The following is a 26294-nucleotide window of genomic DNA, read 5'->3' as shown; positions in this document are numbered from 1 at the left end:
CACGTTTGGATCCTCCCCTCCTCTCCACCCACCTCCTTGGCTGAGATCATTATTAGTAAATTCGTATTTAGTAAAAGATCATTAATTGAGATTGTCAATTCTGATGCTCCTAGCCAAGGAGGCGGATCGGGGGCAGCGCTGGAATAAAGGTGAGTTTTTATCTTATTTAAGGGGTACTAAGCTAAATGGCTCGTGAGCTTACAATCTAAAGGTTATGAAGGGCACGTGAGACAAGAAGTAGCAGGGGAGCTATGAAGGTAATATATAAGTATGCTTAGGGCATTTGCATATATTGCTAATATTTGATGTGATTGATTAGATAAATGGGGAAGGTGCCAAACACCTGGAAAGGCATGTTTTAAAGCAAGCAGAAACTGGGTGGATGGGAAATGCTTACTGAAAAAATGGCAAATATTGCTTGGGATGGATTGTGATGTCAGGCCCCTAGATGGAATAGTATAAGGAAAATCATTTAGTGGATAGAACGCAATGCTGGGGAAAGAGGTGGGCGGAGGGAAAAAGGGGGGGGGGGGAGGAAATGTGTTGCTTTAATATTGAATAGTTTCTCCAATAGTTTATATGTCCCCAAAAGTTAATAATCACGTACTGAAAATGCTAATAGACAGAATACAGTAAGAACTTCATGTGCAGAAAATTGCATTAACAATATAACAATGGGAAAATTTTAAACAAGTCTACTAGTAAATCTATTTAAAAAAAATACAAATGAAAACCTTGTTCAATAAAAATATTACTTTTGCATTTATTCAGTATGCAGTATATTTTGACAATAGTATGGCAAGCATAAGCAGATTACTTGAAAGCAAGATAAGTGTGTGGACAAGAAGCAGGAAGAGAATTCAGAAAAAGACAAAGGAAGAAGAAAAGGGGGTCGCTGCATATCAACATGTTTGCACTGTGTATATCTGCATTGAATAATGTATGTTTCTCAAGGAATCCAGAAATGCCTTCACTATTCTTCTCTAAACAAACCTATTGGTACTGACAGGGGTACTCACTCATGTCTGGATGGCACCAAACTGAACAGTGGTGGGGGTAGGGGGGAATTATCCAGTACTCTAGGGCATTTTGAATGGCGGTTAGAAGCTCTTACCTCTCTAATAAAAATTAAATCCCTGAATATTATGTTTTTGCAAGTATTCATCCAGTTGCTGATTACACATCTGTGGAGACTCTGATAAAACCACTTCTTCGGTCGAGAATTTCACCTCATTATTGTTCTTACGATAAAAAAAAACTTTACTTTGCCTTATACTAAATCTCCTTTTTTCCAGTCTAAACGCGCGACCTAGTGTCCTATGTATAGTCCTGTTTGTGAATTTATTTACACACAATGGTTTGTATTGGTCTCAAATTTATTTGTATAATGTTATATCTCCTCTGAGGCACCATTTTTCTATAATTGTTAACCTTTCTTCATAACTAAAATGTTCCATTCCTTTTTATTAATTTTGTAGCCACCCTCTGCACCTTTTTTTACTGGCATAATATCCTTCTTCAGAACAGGTGCCCCACATTGCACAGCATATTCAAGGTGTTGTCCTATTCAGTCCAAGAATTAATGCTCCTCATTATATATGACAATACCTTACTGGCCTTAGCAACTGCTGATTGACATTGAGCATTATCGCCTAGTTTGTTGTCTATAACAATTCTAAATTCCTTTTCATGTGTTGTTATACTAAGTTCACTACTGTTCACGGTGTAAGTTGCTGGAGTATTCTTTACTTCGAATTGCCTAATTTTGCATTTATCTACACATATTTCATCTGCCATTTGAGTGCCCAATCCCCCAATCTATCTAAATCCCTCTGCAGCAAAGTAATAACCTGTTCACATTGTATTACTTTAAAGAGTTTTATGCCATCTGCAAACACAGAAACATGACTTTCTTTTCAAATGTTTTTTATTATTTTAAAGATTTGTTCAGTAACAATGATGACAATAACATTGCAAAAATTACAAATTAACTTAATAAAAAAAAAATATATATATATTTAAATGGGGAATACAATGAATATATATTTCCAGTGTTACTTTCATATTTAGATGATTTTTTTTGTGTTATGAACATTATGTCAATTATGCATTATAACAAATTACAATAAAACAAATAAAAAGATCTCATATCTGCTGTGTCTCGATTTGTTTTAGTTTTTAAAAATAATATTGAATAACTTTATGTGTTGATGTCTGGCCATTCGCGGCCGAAGAGAGGAGGGTGTGACGGACAGCCTGGCACCCCGACCGGGTACCTCCATCAGTCGCTGCTTTCTAGCATTTGTGAGCACCATAAGCACTGCACTGGAACACCATAACCACTGTATACCCCACAAACCGCCGCAGCTTGGTTGGGGTCTCGCTGTCCTCCACGCACCCTGGACCCAAGGCCAGGATCCAGCTTCCAGTGGGCAGACCTAGTCAAGAAAGCGAAGCACGCTGCTCTTACAAGAGCAATCATTGTGTCCAAGGGAGTATAGTGATTATAGCAATCCCCAGAGTGAATATAGCTCTCCAATCCCCCAAACATGAGCCAATACTTGAATGGGTAAACTGTTCTGTTTAATAGCAGCCACAACTGGCCTTTTATGACAGTCCCCATGCAAGGGGCACTCCCTCCTGGACCAGAGAGTAGACTACAAAACATAAAAACATAAATACAATTGCATTGGCTCTCAGGTCCAGGACACTCCCATACAAAACAAGACAATCCCTCCCCTATGCCTGGGAGATTACTAAGTCAGGAACTGAACTAACTCGATTATCTCCAGGCACAAAAAAACACAACTTTTAACAACACCCTAAAAGTACCCCCAAAACCCATGGAAACCCACAAAGGTTACATCCCCTGACAGCCCTAAACTCTGGGCGACCAACATATCAAAAAATCACCCAGATCGGTTCAGGGGTTCAGGATTTCCATGGAAGTCATAATTTTGACAGACCGTGCACATGGTCCTATGCCCAAAACAGTTCCAGGGAATCAGGGCTAACGGTCGGTCTCTCTGACTGGAGTTCAAAAGTACCTAACTCACATGAACAGAGCCTTTTAAATGCATTGGGCAAAGGTATATTGCAGGGCCCATAGTCCTGAGGCAAGAGGCTGGCCAGCAGGCCCCTCCAAGAACCCGTGACGAGGGTAACCAGGGCCAGATTAAGAGCCCACTGGGCCTGGTGCTGACAATTATGATGGGCCTAAGTACAAAACCTTATTGACCAAAAACACTAAAACAGCCCTACCTCCCAAGCGTCATGTATCTGATAGAGATAGTGCTGGAGGGAAACTCATAGGATGCAGCTATGAGAAAACACATACCCTATGGTAATCTCACGCTTTCATCTTTCAAGTAAATCCATACCCCTTAACAGCAGTGTCCAGTAAAGCAGGAAGTCTATGGATGGGGTAAAAGGGTGGGCCACTGATGCAAATCACATAATCAGAACTGCTGAAAGGGACGAACATATCCAAAAAGGGGGCATGTCTGTGTCCCCATGTCTTCCAGTCCCGTAGTGTTTGTGTCCCCATGTCTCCCAGTGTCCCCATGTCACTAGGACACTAGGGGACATTGAGAGAAATTGGGACACTGGGAGACATGGGGACATTGAGATACTAGGGTAAACTGGGGGACCTGGGGACACTGAGACACTTGTGGACACTGGGAGACATGGGGACACTGGGTGACTTTGAGACATGAGGGGACACTGGGAGACATGGGGCACTGAGACACTGTGATACATAGGGGAAACTGTGATATATAGGGGACCCTGGAGACTTGATAAAGACCTGGGTACAGGTAAAAATGTTGCGATATCCAATAAACCTGCTTAAATGTATCACAGTGAGTGCCTGAGATTTTTTTCTTTTATACTAGGGGACACTGAGACACTTGGGGGCACTGTGAAACATAGGGACACTTCGAGACTAGGGGACTCTGGAAGACTAAGGGCACTATGACACTAAGAACACTGAGACACTAAGGACACTGAGAGACACCAGGGACACTGAGACACTCTGATACATAAGGGGCACTGTGATACATAGGGGACACTGAAGACTTGATAAAGACCTGGATACAGGTCGAAACATTGCGGTGTCCAATAAACCTGCTTAAATCTATCACAGTGAGTGCCTGAGATTTTTCTTTTATACTAGGGGACACTGGGAGACATGGGGACACTGGGAGACTAGGAAACACAGACACTAGGGACACTGGCACACTACGGACTCTGAGACACCAGGGACACTGGGAGACATGGGGATACTGAGATACTCAGAACACTGGCTGGGAGACATTGGGAAACTGGGAAACTGGGAGTGCCCCATGTCTCCCAGGTCTCAAAGTTGCCCAGTGTCCCCATGTCGCCCAGTGCCCCCTAGTGTTTGTATCCCCATATCTCCCAGTGTCCCTTAGTGTCTGTGTCCCCATGTTTCACAGTGTCCCCATGCCACTAGGTGACTAGGGACACTGGGAGACATGCGTACACTGAGCGACACCAAGGAGCACTGGGAGACATGGGGACACTGAGACACTAGGGACATTGACTGGGAGACATGGGGACACTGAGAGACTAGGGGCCACTGGGAGACATGGGGCTACTGTGTCCCTAGGGTCTCAGGGTCCCCATGTTCCCCAGTGTCCCTATGTCTCCCATTGTCCCAAAGTCTCAGTGTCCCCAAGTCTCTCACGGTCCCCATGTCTCACAGTTTACCCTAGTGTCTCAGTGGCCCCAGGTCTCCATCTGCCCCCTAGTGTCTCAGTGTCACCAAGTGTCCCTATGTGTCCACAAGTGTCTCACTGTCCCCTAGCGTCTGTTTCCCTATGTCTCCATGCAGCCTTTCCCCCCATCCCTCACTTACCTGAGCTTTTGCTGTCTTTGCAGGCTCAGAGCTGCTTTCTGGACTCTCTGTGCAGAGCTGCTCCCCTGCGGATCAGTGAGTAGAGAGAGGTAGAGAGGGAGATGCTGTAACTTCTTATCCCTGTCTCTCTCCACTCAAACAGCGACCCCCTACTGGCCGGCACTGGTATTGCAGAATAATCTCTGTTTATACTGAGACTGACATTTGTATTGCCGATATTACTGCAATACCAGCACTGGCTAGGCAGCCTCAAATACCTGCCTGAGAAATACTTCTGAGAAATATCTGGCAACCCTAAAAAATACCTGGCAACCCTAAGAGTAGTGTGTGTAAATAAAAAATAATATTTTTTTTTTAATCAATGGGCCTATTCTATGGGCTTGGGCCTGGAGCTGCAGCTCCATCAGCCCCTATGTTAATCCGGCCCTGAGGGTAACCATAGTATTTCAGTTATCTTATAAGGAGAGATCTTAGTATCCTCCATCTCCAACCACAGCGGGCGACCATGTACCAAATTAAATTTAGGAGCATTGGCTGCATTAGTTGCTAAATAATACTGACTCAAAATGAGCAAACCCATTTCTCCATTAACCCTGAGTTTTTGTAGAATAGCCAATTGAATTCTGCATGATTTTTATTCCAGATAAAGGCCAGAAGGGCTGAGTGAACCTTCTTAAAAAAAGAGGAAGGTACAGTGAGAGGGATAGCTCTAAGAAAGTATAAGATTTTAGGAAGGAGAGTTATTTTGACCGGATTTATTCTGCCCAACCAAGAAATTTCCAGACTACACCATCTCTCAATATCCCCCTCAACATATTTTGAAAGAAGCTTGGTAGTTCCGCACTGAGCTGCCGTCGGAGCTTGCGGCTGATACAGCCGCGGTCCCGCTGCTCTGAGAGAGATGCGAGATTGTGGAGCTGGGCGGGAGGGAGGGATTTCTCTGCTCCCACCACCGGGCATTTTAGTGGTGAAATAAGCAGCCGGCATGATTTAGGTGAGGGTGAGTGGGCCTGCAAGGCCTCACTCCTGCAGCTTCTCCTTCGTGTTTCTGCATTCCAGACATGTTTTTCTCTGCTTTTTTTTTTTTGTTTATGCATGTTCAAATTTCTCACAGCCTCAAAAGTTAAGCTCACAAGTCTATAATTCCCAGGACAAGGATTTTGGATATAGGAACCACATCTGCCTGTCTCCAATCCTCCAATACAATTCCTGGAAAAACAAATAATAATAATCCTGAAAGATTAAAAACAGAGGCTTAATTATACGGCCACTGGCAAGCGGTTATTAACCAGCCAACACATTAATTATGTTAAAAAAAATAAAGCCTATAGGGTGAGGGGGATGCAGTATGACTTTTATATCATAATAATGGAAATTTGTTGGCCAGTAGGTGAGGGCTATTAAATACAAAAAATGGGAGGAGATTCTAATGCCTCATCCATGCCCCATGGGCATCTACCAGACAGCCACTAGAGGTGCTTCCTGCTGTTTCATGGAGTTTGACTTGTTGAAACGCCGCTGGATGTTGTCACGCTTTGCAATCCCCCAATAGGAAAGCATTAATCTAATGGGGAAAGCCTAATGTGTGATGGGTGCTCGCATGCGCTTTAGGTACTCCCTCGGCACGGATGTTGGAGGAGGCTGAGCTCATGAATAAGGTATGTGAGAAAAGTTGTTTTTTTAACCCTCTAACTGGGAGGGAGAGGGAATGACAAAGGGGACACTATAGTGTTAGGAATACCGGTGTGTTCCTTTAAGGCAGGGGTCCTCAAACTCCAGCCCCCCAGATGTTGCTGAACTACAACTCCCATGATTCTCTGGATATCTATGTAATTCAAAGAATCATGGGAGTTGTAGTTCAGTAACATCTGGGGGGCTGGAGTTTGAGGACCCCTGCTTTAAGGTCATGGTAGCTGCACTGGAAGCAAAGCTGACATAAAGAATATTTCCAGTTTGATTATTTTGGTCTTAATATTTGAAATTGACTTTGAATTCACTTTAATTTCTCACTTTAGTGAAAAACCCTGTCAGTCCAGGGACAAACATTCAACCCCAGATCTCAAGAGCACTACAGGGATTACTACCATGTACTAATGTAGGTTCAGTAGATTTTAAGTACCATGTATTAATATAGGTTCAGTAGAGTTTCAATTTATTTCCCTTTTTCATATAATTTCTAGTCTCAGTTCCATTTTTCACATATTTATTTTTGACATATTCTCTTGATTTTAAAAGCTTAGCTATAGCAGCATCTAACTACAGAACCCATATAACTGCCTACATCTTTTTATCACGTTAATTCTTAATTCCATCATCAAATTATTTTATATTCCTTTGATTTACGGTAAAAAAAAAAATAAAAAAAAAAATGCATGATTTTCGTTTTGTCCGTTACACATAAAGTTAATTGAAAGAAAGAAAAAAAATCAGAACTGTCAGAGCAGGGGAGGGGGCGGGGTTTGTGTAGGAATCCGGGGACATGAGTTAGGAGGCAGTGGTGGAGTCTCCTGGGCTAGGTAAGCAATGATGGGGGTCTTCTATTGGGGGGGGCTCAGGCCTTCCAAATAGCCAAATGCATATAGATCAGGGGCTAAATGTTGTCTGTATAGACTGTAAATATTACACCCTCCCTGGATGAATGACAACCATACTGTGTTAAATATAATGGTTTGTGTTAATATTTTAGCTGTGATTTCCTATTAATTCATACATTAAACAGGCAACTGCTGTACACAGCTTTTATGTATTGTATAGTGTTACACTGCATGCATCAGTCATCACTTAAATTAATAAAACTTCATTGATAAATGAAATAATCCTTCCTAAACATTGGAATAGAAATAACAAAATTACATTTTGTATATATTTTTTTCCTTTTGTGCTTTACTCTTTGATTAAGAGGAAATCTAAACTGCATTATTACTACATCAGTTATATATATATATATTGTATCTCCTCCAGATTGAGAGTGATTACTATTTTACTTAAAAAGAAGAAAAAAATAAATACCTTTTATGGCCTAAACTTTGATTTTTAAAGCCTAAAATCGCCAGAGTGAGCAAATGTTTACAGTAAGCAGTGGCTCTTAATCTGTTTTAACTGGGGCCTTAGTTGTGAATGTTGCATTAGCTTGGGGATCGAGTGTTCTATTGCAAAATTAGCTCGTTCTCCAAATGGACACAATAGGTAACATAACCATTTCAGCTCATTTATCTCCACTTACAAGCCCTGTCAGTCAGAGTCAGTAATTACACTTTCCTAGATCGTATAGTAACTCATAGCGGTGAGTTTGTATGTCACTACAGGTGTTGAGGGAGCCCTTGCAAGTCCAACGACTACTGCCCTTTTCTCTGTTGCGATTGGCTGTGTGCACTCCGTACTAGTCTTCACAAAAATTGTGACAGTCTTTGGACTTGCAAGCGCTCACTCCTTTGGAGCATCACCTGCAGGTCCATTCACTTCAGCTTGCTATGTATACTCTGAGCAAGTAGATGCAATTCCTGTCTCTTTGACTGACAACACTTTACAGTTATATTCTCAGTTTGTACAATAATAAGTAACGAGCTGAATGGGGTACTAGTGCCTAAAATATCCGTTTAATTTTTATTTAGTATATGACAGATTAAATTCTTTCAATTTGCTTCATTAGGCCCTCCACAATGTCAGAAAGAAAGCCGTTCCGACACAATTACAAGTACAATTATGTATATAGCGCCAACATATTATGCAGCGCTGTACAGTAGTAAGTAAGGCAAACTTTAAATTCTAATCAAAACATGTATGAGACACTGAGACAGTTTGTAAAGAGGCCCCTGTTTAAAAAAAGCTAAAAATAGAAAATGTCATGAATTTTTTTAACCATTTTGGATCCACTGAAAAATATGGGCGCAGTTTTTGGCCCCAAGCACAGGGTTTTAAACTACTGCTTTACAGATACAGCTATAGTGATATTTTGGTTTTAAGAAACTGAAAAGAATTTTAATTATCGTTTTTTTTTTTTATTTCTTTTAGAGTGGACCCTTACAATGTCAGTTTTTCGCACAGGTGTTCTGGTCTTAACATCACCACTCTCTGCCTTGTCTTTGCGGCTGGCACCCATTTTAGCTTCTGCAGCCAAAATTGTCCAAGACACACTGTACGTACATTTCCAACCTGGACTTCACTTGACTGGCTCATCTCAGCCAACTTCCACCTACATACCAGCCACAACAGAGGTATGCAGCCTCATCTCAAAACTCTACACAGATGCAGATGTCCACAACAACCTTGATGTCCGTGTCCTCTTAACTAATATTAAAACCCAAAGTAACAACCAGCATATTCTATCTTCTGTGCAGAACCTTTCTCACCCACCAGAAGTGGTTCTCACAGACTTTCAGACAAGTGATGGTGGTCAATATAACCCAGCCAAGCAACAGTTAGAGCGTTATGCAACAGCCTCTTACAGTTGTGAGCCTAACCTGATATCCGTGTTGTTGTACCCAGAGTATGAACTCCCCAATGAAGAGATTTTTCCTGAAGGATTGAATGGAGACGGTGAACCTCTTGAAAGTCATAGTGATGTAGTAGTTGGTGGAACATTTGATAGACTTCACAATGCTCACAAGATCCTGCTAAGTGTATGTTGTTTGTTGACTCAACAACGTCTTCTCATTGGTGTTGCCGACAAAGAGCTTTTAGATGGTGAGTGTTTTCCAGAGTATGTAAAAGAAAATATATATATATAAAAAAAAAAAAATATATATATATATATATATATATATATATATATATATATATATATATATATATATATATAAAATATAGAGTGTTTTTAGTGGTGCTTTAAATCATGACCAACTTCAGGCAAATTCAAGTGAAATGCAATCAGTTAACATACTGACATTGTCCTCATTTTCAGATTGATAGTTGTGTATTAATTATGACACACTGATGTTTTGGTACATACATGCCAATCTGTCATTATCCTCTTAAGGACGCCATCTGTATGTTGTTGAATTTGGGATTTTTATAATGCATTTTTTTTCTGAGATCAGGTTTTCTATTTCTTCTTCTATTGTGTAGTTTTTTTTTTTAAAATTATTATATTAAACTTATATCTTATTCTTTCAGACAAAGTTCTGAAAGAACTGATTCAGCCTTACGAGCAGCGGTTGGAGAATTTGTCTCAGTTTTTGGTTGATGTGAAGCCGTCTCTGTTGTATGACATCGTGCCCATCTCAGATCCGTATGGTCCCTCAATCACAGACCCGAAGTTGAAATGTATTGTGGTCAGTGAGGAAACACGCCGAGGAGGTCTATCTGTAAACAAGAGGCGTCTGGAAAATGTAATTATGCAGCTTACAATTATGAACTATTTAATATGGCAAAAAGTATGTTTGTGGGTGTAATAAAATAAGTTAAATATTAACCACCAAAAACAATTAAAGGGATAATATAGTAATTGGTGAAAATGATGTGTACATGTAGCGCTCTCAGCCTATAACAGTTACCTGCAGCCACTTGGGTTAACAAGGAAGTGGGAGGAAGTAGCCACAGATACCTGGCTATCTTAGTTCACCTTTTAATAAAGTCACTTCTTATACTCTGAATATAGCAAACTGAAAATGTAATACAATTTCAAAAACTTGCTCAATTGCGATTAGCATCTCAGTAAAATTGTCAAAGCTCCCTGTAATGTTAATTCACACACATCCCGCCTCCCCCCAGTCCCTGGAAGCACACGTATGGACGGACAACATATTGAAACAGATGTAAAATAAAAGGTACATATAATTAGTGCAACACTAAATACGTAGTCCAACCTACATAAAAGAAAAATCAAAGTAAATGTACATACAAAAAATAAAATATGTTCTTGACACCTGTAACAGAAGAAAAGGGATAACACGGTGGGTAGGTGGTGTATATTTACAAAGACATTAATTATACCCTAGGATTATAATTGTTTATAATTCTTCTGTACCTGTGTAGCTGGTACACAACTATCATGCAGAAGTTTATTCTCGACCCCTTCAGATTTAAAGGGACACTATAGTCACCAGTGCAACTACATGTATTCCTGACCCTATAGTGTTAACACGACCATCTAGCCCCCCTGGGCCCCTCATGCCTCCATAAATATAGTAAAAATCTTACTGTATTCAAGCCAGAAGCTGTAAATCTGCATGCTGTTAGACTCAGGAAAAACAAGCAGTCTGCTGACATGTGATAGCCTGATCCAATCACAGTGCTTCCCCATAGGATTGGCTGAGACTGACAAGGAGGCAGATCAGGGGCAGAGCCAGCATGATTCAAACACAGCTCTGGCCAATCAGCATCTCCTCATAGAGATGAATTGAATCAATGAATCTCTATGAGGAAAGTTCAGTGTCTGCATGCAGTGGGAGGAGATACTGAATCACAGGATGCTCGTGCACAGCAGATCTGAGTGGATGGAGGCATATTATGCTTCCATCAACTCTGAAGTCCCTCTGGTTCACTGTGAGTGACTGCAACTGGAGGTGTTCCTAGCTATTAATGTAAACACTGTATTTCTCAGAAAATACAGTGTTTGCGTGAGAGAGGCTGCAGGGAGCTATAGTTTTCATCTAAACAACCTCATTAAGCTGAAGTTGTTCAGGTGACTATAATGTCCCTTTAATGTAATTTGTAGTTCTAGTGTATGGGATGGTTATTCCACATTACCAGTAAATGTCTTTGGACAAGACACATAATGATATATATCCATAGATTGTTAGCCCTCCTCACCACTTTATCTAACTGTAAAGCACTGCGTGGTATGTTGGCATTATATAAATACTACTACTAGTGTTGATCTTATATTCTTTTTAACCTGTCATGTCATAGCTAATAGAATATGGGCACAGTAAAACACTGTGCAAACATATTTGGACAATCAGCACAATGATGTACATACACATGGATTAGAGCCCTATCCTCTGGTAATGTGTTTTTTTCTTTTTGCCTATATAGTTTATTTTTTATTAATGGATCACTATAGTGTCAGGAAAACGAACTCCTTTTCCTGACACTATAGCATCCTTAGACCCCTCCCCCCCACCCTCAGGGTCCCCCTTCCTTGGCACTGAAGAGGTTAAAACCCCTTCAGTTACTTACTTTAATTCAGCGCCGGGCTCCCTCACCGACATCAGCTCCCGAGTGGAGCGGAATGTGCATGCGCGGCAAGAGCCGCACGCGCATTCAAACAGTCCCTAGGAAAGCATTTCTCAATGCTTTCCTTGGGATGTTCTGCACGCTGGATGCGAATTTCGCATTGAGCATTGCAGAAGCGCCTCTAGCGGCTGTAAGGAAGACAAAGGTTGGATTAACCCTGCAATGTAAACATAGCAGTTACTATGAAACTGCTATGTTTACATCTGAAGGGTTAAAACCTGGGGGACCTGGCACCCAGACCACTTCATTGAGCTGAAGTGGTCTGGGTGACTATAGTGTCCCTTTAAACTGCATCATTATATGGATTCATCTTGACTGATTGGGTCTGCTTGGGAAGTTCATCAGCACTTCCTAAGGCAGGGTGCACCTCCATATCACCCAGACACGCCAGCTTATTTGCAAGTTGGCTATTCAAGGGAAACTATAGTGCCAGCTGTATTCCTGGCGCTATCGCTCCCTCTGCCTCTCTTCCCAGTCAGCGAATGCCATCCAAACTGGAACAAAACTGATATTTCTAATGCAGGAGTTTAATGCCTGGAAGAACCTTGGTTTGTTGATAACCACTCAAAGTGTTTGACCCAGAACCAAGGGGACATTGCAAGGTGCTGTACTCACTGGCACTATAATCTTTGCAGAAGAATGTAGAAGAATGTAGTGGTACATAAAATTAATCTTTAATCCCTTAAAGGACCACTATAGGCACCCAGACCACTTCAACTCAATGAAGTGGTCTGAGTGCCAGGTCCCTCTAGTGTTAGCCCTGCCTGCTGTAAACATAGCAGTTTCAGAGAAACTGCTATGTTTACATATGGGTTAATCCAGCCTCTAGTGGCTGTCTTACTGACAGCCGCTAGAGGCGCTTCTGCGCTTCTCACTGTGATTTTCACAGTGAGAAGACGGCAGCGTCCATAGGAAAGCATTGAGAATGCTTTCCTATGGAGTGGCTGAATACGTGCGCGGCTCTTGCCAGGCATGCACATTCAGCCGATGACGACCGAAGGAGGAGGAGAGTCCCCAGCGCCTAAGGAAGCCCGGCGCTGGAGAAAGGTAAGTGTTTAACCCTTCAGCCCGGCGGGAGGGGGGCCATAAGGGTGGGGGCACCCTCAGGGCACTATAGTGCCAGGAAAACAAGTTTGTTTTCCTGGCACTATAGTGGTCCTTTAAAGGGACTCTCCAGTGCCAGGAAAACAAAACGTTTTCCTGGCACTTCAGGTCCCCTCTCCCTCCCACCCCCCATCCCAGGTTACTGAAGGGCGGTGGGGGAAACCTATTGTGCATGCGTGGCCGGCGACGGGGGAGACCTAATGCGCGTGCGCGGCAATGCCGCGCACATGCATTAGACCTCCCCATAAGAAAGCACTGAATGCTTTCCTATGGAGATTTCAGCGACACTGGAGGTCCTCACATAGCGTGAGGACTCTATAGCAGAGAAAATCTGTGCTATAAACCCGGAAGTGCCCTCTAGTGACTGTCTAGTAGACAGCCACTAGAGGAGGAGTTAACCCTGCAAGGTAAATATTGCAGTTTATGAAATCTTATGCAGGGTTAAGGGTAGTGGGAGTTGGCACCCAGACCACTCCAATGGGCAGAAGTGGTCTGGGTGCCTGGAGTGTTCCTTTAAGGATGGAGGCCATTGTTCAAGTCCTGAACCAAAATACAATTTAGAATTTGAGCTATATGTCCAACCATAATTCACCTCTTTTATATTAAGTGCATCGTCACTTATCTCATTTTGTTTAGGAGAAATAGGGCTTTCATTTCACATCAACTATTTATATGTAAAACACAAATTAAAACGAATAAAGTCTAAAAAAAAATAATTGAGAAATAGATAGATTTTGTTATTTTCCAAGTTCTGCTTTGCATTACCTTTTGAATGTCATAATACTGTTGGCTTTTACTGCAATAAATTACACATATTTGTATTCAGCGATGTGTCACAAGTGCAAAAGTACCCCCTAGGTTTTAGAAACTTAAAGGGTCAAATATGGTGATTTTCGCCTTTTCAGTTTATACACATTGAAATTTTCCAGATTCGTTTGCTGGGCCTTTGTTGCCTTTGAGACTATATAGCAGCCCAGGAATGAACATTAACCCCATGACCATTGAAACTGAAATTAATTTGTTATGGTGCCAGGAGATCCTTTTTATGAATGATGAGCTAGTGATTGGCTTAGAGCGTCAGCTGACTGTTCTAAACCAATCAGTGGCACCCTGCTCCTGTTTATAGGACAATTGTGGCTGCTTCATAATTACAGTGAGTTGTAGTAGTTACTGTGCCGCTTTAATTTCAATTTCCAGTAGTCAATAATCATAGTAAGATGTGCCCAAAAGAAGGCAAAAAGCCCAGTTTGAAGCACTTACAATTTTGCAACAAACTAGGGGAAAAATCCTTCTTAACTCCAGAATGGCAGTCAGATTTACTCTTAATCAACCGTTTGCATCCTGCGTGATCTCCTTCTCAATGTAAAACCATGCATTGGCTTCTCTTTATTACTGTTTAATCCCAGAAATGTTCCTTTCTTTCCATCTTTTTTTACTAGGGACTCTGGGAGTTGGCCATTCATGAGATCCAGCTGATTAAAGATCCTCTTCACTCTGCCAACGAGGAAGAGAAAATCAGTTCGTCCAGTTTCCGGAACAGATTACTAGGAACTCTACTTGTTCCTCCAGCTGTAAGTTAAAACTCTCTTTGGCAGGTTAAAACCTAAAAAATATAAGTATATATTACCACCCATATTGTACGTTCCCAAGCAGCTTTATTTTTACATTGCACAGTTCACTAGTCCACGACCTAACGTGTATTTCCAACCTTGAGATTTGGAACGATGTGCCCAGGAAACATTTAATTTTACATAAGTGAGAAAGTTACAGTTTTTTGACCAGAGAGTATTCTAGTACTGTAGCTGAAAGCAGTACGTGGGAGCGAGAAGTTATCTCTGCTAGCAGACACCGGCATGATGGATCATGTATTCCTGACCCAATAGGGTTAAAACCACCATCTAGCCACCCTGGTCCCCTCATTCCTCTAAAAGTAAAGTCAAATCTTACATGAATTCAAGCCTGCAGCTGCATAGTTTATCCCTGTTTTCTTTAGACCTGCCCACTGCCTGCTGACATCATGAGAAGTGGTGGCCCGAGCCAATCACAATGCTTCCCCATAGGATTGGCTGAGACTGACAAAGAGGCAGATCAGGGACAGAGCCAGCACAATTCAAACACAGCCCTGGCCAATCAGCATCTCATCATAGAAATGAATTGGATTAATGAATCTCTATGAGGAAAGTTCCGTGTCTGCTTGCAGAGGGAGGAGACACTGAATGTTTGGATGCATTTTAGGCAGCCATGACCCAGGAAGGATCTCTAACAGCCATCTGAGGAGTGCCCAGTAAAGTTATCACTAGGCTGTAATGTAAACGCTGCATTTTCTCTCAAAAGACAGTGTTTACAGCCAGAAGCCTGAAGGTAATGATTCTACTCACCAGAACACATTATATAAGCTGTAGTTGTTCTGGTGACTATAGTGTCCCTTTTAACACCTCCACTTGGAATGGGGCCAGCTAACTATAACCCATCCTTATTGTGATTCTCACATTAGAGTTTCTCTTTGAGACCTGCTGTTTTGTAAAGTCTTCACATATGACGTTATCACACACAACATGATTATGCCAAAACCATTGGATTAGCGGATCTGCATGTGCTGTAGATCTTCAAAGCTTCTCTATGTTTGGGCCTTAGTATCATCGAGCTAGACAAGTAGTGTGTCCTGGTGCTGGATGTAAATTTAATAGATTTTTAAAAATATATTAATATGTATCTTATTAGGTTTTTTTTTTTTTGAACACTCCGGCATTACATGTAAATACATTTATGTATAACACTGGAGTGCTAGCTTGAACATGTCTCCCTCTGCTGGCACTATGTAGTGTGTCTGGTGTGTGTGTGCGTGCGCGTGTAAGCTGGCTGCGTTTAGTATGGGTGTAATATGTATGTGGCGTGTCCGGTCTGTGTGTAATATGTGGGTTTATTGCTGTGTGTAGGTGTGTATGGGGGTGTGGACTATGTGAAATGCGTGGGAGTATGTAAGGGTGCTCTGTGTTTTGCCCCCTTCCTGCTTATCTTTTTGCAGGGAGTACGCTTATGACCTTTGGTATCCCTGGTAGGCCACGATGCCCTGCAGCAAGCACATTGCAATTGCTGCTGCTGAGCCTGATGCCGTCCCCCAACCAACTTGCATACAGCCCATGCAGGAGGTACAGCAGCCCACACACTTCCTCACTGCAGGGCTAAAAGGAAAGAAAAACTTCCTGGCAGCACCTAAATCTACCTGTCCCAGGCGTTGGGTAATAGGAATTACACATACCTGCTTATCCTAGAGAAACATTTTAGGAATACAAACCTGTATACCTAACGCAATGGTGTCCCCGTCCCTAGTTTTGTAGGTCCATCTCTCTGTTCGATTAAAAAGGTTTAACCGAACAAGGTTCACTCTGCGTTGGCTAGGTCTCCTTCTCTTGCAGTATTACGGCAATGGTGGGACCTAACGCACATGCGTGGTGCTTGCCTCATGCAAAGTGTGAGGACATTCAACGTAGTTTAACAGAGTAAAACTCCGCTAGGGACCTAGAAGCACCTCCAGTAGCTGTCTGGAAGTTAACCCTGCAATGTGATTCTTGCAGTTTCTCACATACTGCAAGATTTTACATTGCAGGGCTAAACAGACAAGGGCACTGAATCCAGACCACTTCAATGAGATGAAGTGGTCTGGGTGCCCATCGGTTCCCTTTAAAACAAATATTTCTTTATGAAACACATTCACAGCCGCTTTGTGCTGGGCCACATGTGAAAGAGTCAATGTGCAATCTAAGAACAAGCATTTTCATAAATGAATTGCTTTGAAGTTGTAAAGTAATCTTTTCACATGTACTGCAACATCCTGATCTAGATTTAAAGATAAACTACACCTATACGATTTTAACAAATGAATGATGGTATCTTCAAGAGATTGCAATTACACCCTTTACCCAAACATAAATTAAAGGAAAAAAAGATTTAATATGTGAAATCAATGTTTGTTTTTACAGGGGAATCCCACTATCCCTGCCCAGCCATATGTTATTGGACTCACAGGAGGAAGCGGCAGTGGCAAATCATCTGTCGCAAAACGTATGGAAGGTTTGGGAGCTTATGTGATGGACTGTGATAAATTAGGACATCAAAGCTACAAACCAGGCGGCCCAGCATACCAGAAAGTTATTGAGGCATTTGGTTCAGGTATCTCTTTAAATCATTATTGGAACTGCTTAACTTGAAATTGTATTTTGGTTAAAGAGTCGTATCATTATTACAAAAATGTTACACATCACACCCATTCCCTTTTAGTTGGGAACAAGTGAATTTTGTGAGTTTTAATGTATCTTGACTCCTGGGACACCACTTTTAAACATTATGACCTTAATACAATGCTATATCAGATTATTATATGGTAACACTTCATGTTCAGCTTATCAGACATGTGTGCAACTGTTGACGTAAAAAAAGGCAAAAGAAAAACCAAACAAACAAAACACACAATTTCATGCCAAATTGATCTATAAGAATGGTAACAGAAATGCTGTTGGGTCAGCAAACTGTTAATAACGTGCATATTTATTGTTATAGCCTTCTATGTCCTTATTTAAGGAAAACAAAACCCAGACTTTATGGAAAATAAATCTGCTAAATTTGATAATACACTCTTTCTATGCATAGAGTCAAATATCGTTAATTTTTTTTTGTTCCAAAGAACAATTTCCTATGCTGTAGACTAAGTGTTCTTTAGTTTAAAAAGATGATATCCTAAAGAAACACTATAGTGTTAGGAATACTATATTCCTATAGTGCCCTGTTGGTTATTTAGGTCCTCACCTGCAGGGAGTAAAAAGGTATTTTACATTCCTTTTCTGCATTGTGGCACCGGTGTGTATGGGGAAGCTCCACCTCCTTGGCTGAGTTAATCGAGATCAATGATTTTTTCTTTTCTTCACATACTTTATTTTTAACAGCTCATCTTTTATTTTATTTTTTATTTTTGTCTCTCTACTACTTGGCAGCACGATATATTTAATATGCTTCAGAACAGAAGCCTGGGAGAGCAGCTGCACAGATGTGCCACTGATTGGCTTTAAGCAATTAGCAGCACCCCTGTCCAAAGCTAACCGAGCCTTCTGTTAGGAATAAGTTAAAAAGAAAATAGGGCAGAAATTTCTGAAACACAGACTTTGGGGTTAAACCATTCGTGAACAGTTTAATCCCAGATGGTAAGGAAGATCCAGGGACCTCCTGGCACCATAACAACTTAATTTCGATAACCTTATTGTGGTGCCCGTAGTATTCCTTTCATGCATTATATTTGCTTTCTTGGTTAAACTTCAGTCTCATTGAGACCATCTTAAAAATTAAGCTCTTATAGCATTTTTCCCAACCATAATGCCTGCAAAGCATTTTCATGCTAATTATATCCCATCTGGATGGCTGAAGGCCAGTCTTCAGCAGATTTGTTAGTATTCCTTTATCTATATCTCACTTAAACGAACACAATCTTAAAGTGGTTATGGTGCAAAGAGACGAGGTGCGTTGTCTTACCTACCAGTGTTTTCAAACTTTTTAGCACAAAATTAGTGCGTCGTGCTTTTTCTCCTAAGCTACGTACATACTGTGTGAGCTGTGTACATACATTTAGTGAGGAAGTCTTTTTCCAGACTGAGGGAAAATGGCAAAGAAAGCAGGTCTACAATGCAATTTTCTGCAAGTAATATATATTTTTTTGTGCAAAAATTATAAACATTTGAGCATGCAAAAAAATAAATAAATACAGAATATTAATTAGGCGAAAAACCTAATCACATGTATTAAAGTTGTATTGATGCTCAGAGTGCCGCTTTAACACACTTTGTCTTTACCATATTTCACTTTCTTCTCTAAGGCTAATGTTTGTAACATTTATATACGTGATGTATATTGTAAGTACGGACTCCTTTTGGATAGTTTTAAAACACCTTCTTCGCCTACAGGAAATATTATACATGTTTGCATTTTTATATTATTATTATTATTTGTATAGCGCCAGCAAATTCCATAGCGCTGTACAATGGATGGACTAACAGACACGTAATTGTAACCAGACAAATGGAAGCACAGGAACAGAGGAGTTGAGGGCTCTGCTCAATGAGCTTACATGCTAGAGGGAGTGGGCTAGAGGGAGCCTCGCCGCCGAATTCATTATGGATTATAAAGTTTGGACCGATTTTTGTCAGGGACCCAAATTATGTTTCCGGTATTGGCATGATGACCCATTCGTCACTCGTAAAATAAGCGAAGTGACCATGCCATTACTTGTAATATATTTAACACACAATCTTTTTAGACTCTTTTCCATGTGTCAAAAGCAGTTCCATGTGTTTTCCATGTGTCAAAGCAGCTCTCCACTCCAGTCTCACATCAACATCTCATCTTAGTGTGGCTTACAATTAAAAATGGGTCATGCCTTTATCATCATATCAGCTCTCCACTGGTGTAGGCAGAAAAGGGGAAAGCAGGCACTGGTGTACAGCAGATTTAATGGCATTTGAGATTAAGGGGTGAAACTTTAATGATTTAGCATTTGGAATTATGGTGTAAAAGGGCATGAACTCATAAAAACAACACAGATATTGACTTTGCTGACACCCGTACTTGCACAGCACATATTACAGATAAATCTAAATATTATAGACCAATATAAAGTAATTGAAACTTTGTTTATTGTATTAGGAGTTTGTTTTTTGTGTGGAATTTTAATCCTGAAATACAGGTACTCGAGCATTTTGTTAGTAGTTGCCTTACAGTGCGTCGTATTTAGTGGCCTACCATTTTTTTGTAATTCTTTATTTTTGTGGTGCAAGGAAAAGAACATATGCAGGTAAAGACGTGGCATTGACAGATAATGCAATAAAAGTAGTTTGCGTGTCCAGAGCATGTTGAAAAACCATTTGCACCATTTTTTTTTTTCTTAAACAGTAGGCCAGGAATCCTGGCTTGAACCATACATTTCACAAATATAACAATAGTAAACGTTTAGCTTTTATCGAGGGTATCCCGTGCTGTGATATAGTTTAGGTACCACCCTGGGATTTGTGTTTCAATCTAGTGGGTGCTGCAAGAGCGTCACTATCCAGACCCTGCGACCTGTGCTTGTCGGTGCGTGCTGCCTGTATGGGAGCTAGGCAGGCGTGTCTGAGAGCTGAGTTGAACAACTCTATGCTAGATCAATTGGAATTGCTACTGGCATTCAGGTGTTGTGTAGTTTGCCGTAAGCTGAAGTACATGAGTGTGAGTGTCAGCTAGTGCCTCAGGTGCTGAGCAGGTGTTCTGGTTTAGTGTATATAATAGTTGCGGCTAATAGAGGTTGGGTCTTTTTTAGCTATTAGTGCCCCTAACCAAGGGGGCTGCGGGGGGGGGGGGAGTCATGGTGGGTATCTTGCCCTATGTCTATCTTGTGTGTTGTTACCCCTCTTTGTAGGGTCTCATATGGAGGACAGACCTTTGCCAGTTGTTAAGCAAGGAGGGTTTTTTGGGTTTGGTAGCCATGGCTAGCCAGAGGCTGAACAAAAAGCAGAAAGAGCTAATAAAACAAGGAAAAAACATCATGGAATGGGTGCAGTCCATAGCTGCCCTTTGCCTGTTGGGTTCTGAGCCCAGTCATGTCCCAGTTCCTGTAGTCGTGCGGTCTCGTGGGGTGAAGGCGATTACTGTGGCTGGTTCCCAGGTTGGTGTTCCCCTCCAGGTTTCTTGACTACTCGCCAGGGGCGGACAGTCCCAGTGCCCGCAGCAATGCCGGTGCCTCTTCAGCTGAGGTGATCTTGTGACTGGTCCCATTGTGGCTCACCGTAAGAGCTTGTGGTGTGGTCCATTGGTATAGTATTCCCGCGTTTCTCAGTTGGCTCGTAGTTTGGAGGAGTGTTCTGCGCCATTGCAGGGTGGACCTGGATAGGTCCTGGTAGAAGGACAATTCAGCACCTTCAAATGTGTAAGGTGTTTGGTTACGTAGGGCTGAGAAGAGTGCCTGTTTGTCTTGGGCTAAAGCGCAGCGGACTATGATGTCACTTACTGCAGTTGTTGGGGCCCTTGGTGATTTTGGTAGGCGAAACATGCTATCAAATGCAAGCTTTTTGGCTTGTTGTGGTGGCAGTAGTGAGGCTGTTAGTCGTCTCAGGTAGTGGGGCAATTCTGCCATGGTGACAGACTCAGGCACCCCCCTTATCTTCAGGTTGTTACGTCTGGAGCGGTCCTCCATCGTGGCAAGGTGCGCGGTGAAAGCTTGTTGCGTCTTTTGGACCTTTTGCAGTGAGTCCTTCACATTGGACACTTCCTGCCTTACATCCATGATGTCCTCTTCAGTGGCTCTGACCCTGTCTGTAACCACCTGTAGGTCAGCCTGGATGACTGCTATGTCCGTGGCTAGTGTCTGGCGAAATTCGGTGAGGTAGTTTTTAATGTCCTGCTTGGTAGCCAGGGCTGTCAGATCAGGGAAGCCTGCAGCTATTATCTCTGCAGTTTGAGGGTCGACAGGGACCTCCTGGGATACTGGGGCCCCCATTTAGGGCTGGGCCTGGCGTAGCAAAAGAGACCCAATGTCTTGGGAATCGCTTGTTGTACCTTGCTGAGGTTTCTGGGAGCGTCTCCCCATGGCTGAGGGTTGATGTGCTGGTGAGGGGTGTTCCGTGCTCCAGTCCCACTCTCTCTGGAGGGGGATGCGCCCCAACAGGTCTTCCAGGCGTGCAGGGAGATGGTAGGCCGCGGTCTTTTTCCGTCGCCGGTTTTGTCCGGGGTTTGCAAAGAACGGCATGTGCCGACACCGGAGGACGTCAGTGTGTGGATGTTTATGTTGGCTTGATTGGATGGGCTGGATATTTTGTGATATTCGGTGGATTGTGCAGAGCGCCGTCGGAGCTGTGGAAAATGGCGCCTGCTTCGTTCCGTGGTCAAGCCCCGCCCCCCGTGGCCTACCATTTTTAACACAACATTGTGCAAGCTCTCACAGAGACTGCCACAAATTGTGCATGTGTCCAAATTCTGAAAAAATATTTTTGGGAACCTCAGCAGTCTCGTGCTGAATCTTCTCATAGATCACCTTAATTCAGACACCTGGAACATTTAGATAGACAGCAGTTATGTTTAATCTTTCTTGTAAGAATGACTAATTTCCCTTTCTTTTTTTTTTCTCTATAGATATACTTTGTCCAGATGGTACAATTGATAGAAAAGCCATTGGGAGCAGAGTTTTTTCCAGTAAGGTAAACTGTGTAAATATTTAACTATGCTTGACTTGACTGTCACCTTTGTACATTGTTCCGTAGTGTTGCGATTTCTGAGAAAGGCTGGTGTTACTTTACTTCATTATTGGTGTTAACATGCATGGACTGGAGTTTCCACTTAACGAGTACCAACCAAAATGTATAGTAACGAAAAGCTTATATAGGTTTGCTCTCATACTTTCTATGTGACCTTTGTCTGAGCATCTATAATTCTAATTATTTGAATATTGCATACACAATCTTTCTCAAAATGTATTGATTTGCATTGCCCACATATCCCACGGTTATCCTTGGACACCGCAGCTCTGAGAGATCTTGTTTCCACAAGTCTCCCAGGATGCATTCATATTCAAATGAACACAGGCATGCATGTGCCAGACGTCATCCCACATACCTGCAGGCAAACTTGGCAATAAAGTACTGCTTTTAATACAGCTTAAATTGAGCTGTCTGTCTCTCTCTTACATGATATGCCTGTTGTGTTTTTGTTTTTTACTTTTTTAACAGACACAACATGTTTTGATATCCCTTACCACATGGTGTCACTGACACTGCAATGTGGAGGCTCTTAAACTCACTGCAGTCATTTTTGTGTGTGTGTTCGTGTTTGTGTGTGTGTTCGTGTTTGTGTGTGTGTTCGTGTTTGTGTGTGTGTTTGAGTGTGTGTTCGTGTTTGAGTGTGTGTTCGTGTTTGAGTGTGTGTTCGTGTTTGTGTGTGTTCGTGTTTGTGTGTGTTCGTGTTTGTGTGTGTTCGTGTTTGAGTGTGTGTTCGTGTTTGTGTGTGTGTTCGTGTTCGTGTGAATGTGTGTGTGTGTTCGTGTTCTGACCTGTCCGATATTGGTGTGTGGCAATTGGTGACAATAATTCAGCCCCGTTAATGGTATGAATAATCAATAAACTAACTCGGCAAGTCCATGGAATTTTCCAAAGTCATTAATTTATTCCATCATTACATAGAAACCGCAAAACATTTCTACTGAAGTCGTCTCTTTGTGAATGATTTAAATGATATGGAGGTAGAGGACCTGGGAGCAAGACATACACTGTTTCTATCTCCCAAACACCTCCACGAAAATGTCAGTAATGAGAACAGGACTAAATGAATTACAGCTTAGCAGACATTTGTATTTTTAATATGTATTACAATTATTAAACATTTTGGACCATGAAAGTATGAGAAAATCTAGTTTCGGATTTATTGTAAGTCTACTCCCTTTCATTGTCAGGACCAATTGAAAAGGCTAACTGATATCGTATGGCCGGCTATAGCCAGCCTGGTGAAAGAAGATGTGGCTAACGCTGCTGCTCAAGGTAAATGCTTTTATTGTTTGTTTCTGGTTTTTATGCAGTGCATTAAAGAAACCCTGTTATTTTATTTCAGCAGTGTTGTAGTGCACAATTCTATGTAATATTTATATGTAGAGTTGTGTTATGTTACATGCAAAATGACACCACACTTACATTGTCCATGTTCTACCCAAACATCTGTATTGTGCACACTAACTACTTCTATCATGTAAGTCAACCACCTCATTTACGCAATGTGTACTATACACCAGATATTTTAGGGTCACACTATTAAAGGAACACTAACGTGTTAGGAATACAAATGTGTCAAAAATAAAGCCATCTTTTTACACACATAGAAAAGGGTATGTATGTATGTATTCGTGTATGTATAAAAACGTAAAAAAAACGATTTTCTTTAGTAAGTCTGTTTGGCAGTTATAATTGCTAATATGTTAGCTACATTTATTAAAGTCATATATATATATATATATATATATATATATATATATATATATATATATATATATATTTTTGCCACTTCCAAAATAAAAATCACTCTTGAGTAGATATACCTGCAATGAAAACATGCATGCATTTTTTTCACTGAGGGTATATCTAAAAGAATTACTTGCAAACGCTGCTCTTGTCAGAAGCCTTTGCAAGCCCTCCACTTGTTTCCAAGCCTAGACTTCTGTGGCTGTCCAATCGGAGACTTCCCAATACAGCACATTGAGAAGTCTTTGCAAGACAGGTGCTCTGAGCAATTGCTGCCTCTTGAGTTTTTAGCTCCACTGAGCTAAACAACCAGGAAGTAACAGAACATGTTGCTGGACTGAAAGCCAGGGGGGTGTAACAAGGTTAATTTAATTTTTATTTTTTTTTAAATCGCAATTTCTGTTAAAATCTGTACTTTTTGTAAAATGAAAAGAAGAACACACACAAATCACTTCATTAAGCTACAGTCTCATAGGTGTTTTGAGTGTCCCTTTAAAGTACTCCTTATAGCTGATGTAATATGTTCTATTTGTTAATTGATTAAAAAAACTTTCTAATTTATGAACATGTTTACATTCTTTGAATGCAACTTTATATATTTTTATTTGAATGCCCACAAGGATATTATGGTATAATTGCAGGTATGTCTGTATGTGTCTTGGATGCTGCTGTCCTCCTGGAAGCTGGCTGGAATGAAATGGTACATGAAGTGTGGACAGTAGTCATACCAGAAAAAGAGGTTAGTGACTCCCATGTCTCTGTCCCATGTCTCTGTCGTTTAAGCGTCACAGCGCCCGATCGGGCCCCTGCTCCCACATGCTTGCCGGGTGGCCCTTAGTGTATGGGCCACCCAAGCGGCCTCCTTGGTTGGTGGGCCACTGCGGCTCTGTGCAGCTGCACCGCCGGGTATATGGGGCTGCTCAAATCGCGGGGCCCACGGGGTAGCTGCTCTGGGGCCCCCGAGAAGCAACTGGGCCCGGGGCAGCTGCCCCGCGCTAAAGACGGCCCTGTGTGGTCTGCCTGTGCAGCACTTGGTTCAGTAAGCCCCAATTACCGAACCAAGTGGGAAAAGCCATGAACCAAGTATTTTGAAGGTCTGGGGACTCTGGGGACACCGTCTTAACCCCTTAAGGACACATGACATGTGTGACATGTCATGATTCCCTTTTATTCCAGAAGTTTGGTCCTTAAGGGGTTAAAGGGGTATTGTTCCAATAAGTCTCAGGAGCTCAAATACAGTTCTTAAAGGGCCATACACAGTCCAATAAAAGTCCATAAGCCCAAATGCTGGTTTTAAAGGGCAAAATCTCCCAGGGGCCATAGTCACAGGGCAGGAGGCTGGCAAGCAGGCCTCTCCAGGACCAAGTGGCGAAGGGCACTTCGTCACAATAAGGAACTGCACTTAATCCCGTCAATCTGAGCTAGGGTGCAACTAAACCAGGACTAAGCACCAGGTTCCAATGGCAATAGTATGCAATATAAAGATGGTTCAGGCACTCCAAGGTTCAGAAAAGGCTAATTTATTAGAACCTACAGCAACGTTTCGACCTTGCGGTCTTTGTCAAGCTGTCAAATACATATATCACAGCAAATATATAGGCACAGCAATCTGTTTAATTAAACCATAATTATCAAATGTGCAATTAAAAAATGTGTACATTCATACGAGCGTAGCATGCCAAGAACGTAATCTACGTTCATAAACCACATACTGCAGTCCACGCATATCCCTCTCTAACATTGTATACTCCCTATGGTGGACAGATTTTTTTTTATCACAATGTTTTTTTCCAGGTTAATACATCACCATGTAGTCAGAGCTGGTAATAAACAGCCTTTCAAATTAGTCCCATGAAATTTTAAAGAACAAAAACATGTCAACACTCCAAAGAATACTTCATACAATTAAGAACGTATTTCATCAAGGGAATAATACAATTATCAAAGAGCTGAAGCGTGAGTAAAAATACAACACTAGCTGTCGTAATATCCTAGTTATATGATTTTTACCTCAATCTAACTCTTAAATTAATAAATATAATAACAGGAAGTCATATGCTCTACATTAGGGACTAGTGTACTTCCTATTAGAGACTTCTATAAATGAATCTCAAATGGAA

At 41.5% G+C, this 26294-nt stretch overlaps 1 protein-coding gene across 1 annotated transcript in view; it reads left to right on the top strand.

Moving 5' to 3' along the window:
* The first annotated feature begins 7317 nt into the window (after window positions 1–7317).
* Window positions 7318–26294, top strand: part of COASY (Coenzyme A synthase) — a 32833-nt gene continuing 13856 nt past the window's right edge. Inside the window, exons 1-8 of the mRNA XM_063458940.1 lie at window positions 7318–7395; window positions 8891–9562; window positions 9992–10206; window positions 14599–14730; window positions 17140–17329; window positions 22304–22368; window positions 23616–23700; window positions 24816–24913. Coding sequence (XP_063315010.1) covers window positions 8905–9562; window positions 9992–10206; window positions 14599–14730; window positions 17140–17329; window positions 22304–22368; window positions 23616–23700; window positions 24816–24913 — 1443 coding nt within the window. The 5' untranslated portion in view covers window positions 7318–7395; window positions 8891–8904. The remainder of the gene's footprint in view (window positions 7396–8890; window positions 9563–9991; window positions 10207–14598; window positions 14731–17139; window positions 17330–22303; window positions 22369–23615; window positions 23701–24815; window positions 24914–26294) is intronic.

This window comes from Pelobates fuscus, chromosome 6 (genome assembly GCF_036172605.1).
Source record: "Pelobates fuscus isolate aPelFus1 chromosome 6, aPelFus1.pri, whole genome shotgun sequence".
Classification (NCBI taxonomy): domain Eukaryota; kingdom Metazoa; phylum Chordata; class Amphibia; order Anura; family Pelobatidae; genus Pelobates; species Pelobates fuscus.
This window is presented reverse-complemented; position numbering and strand designations above follow the sequence as displayed.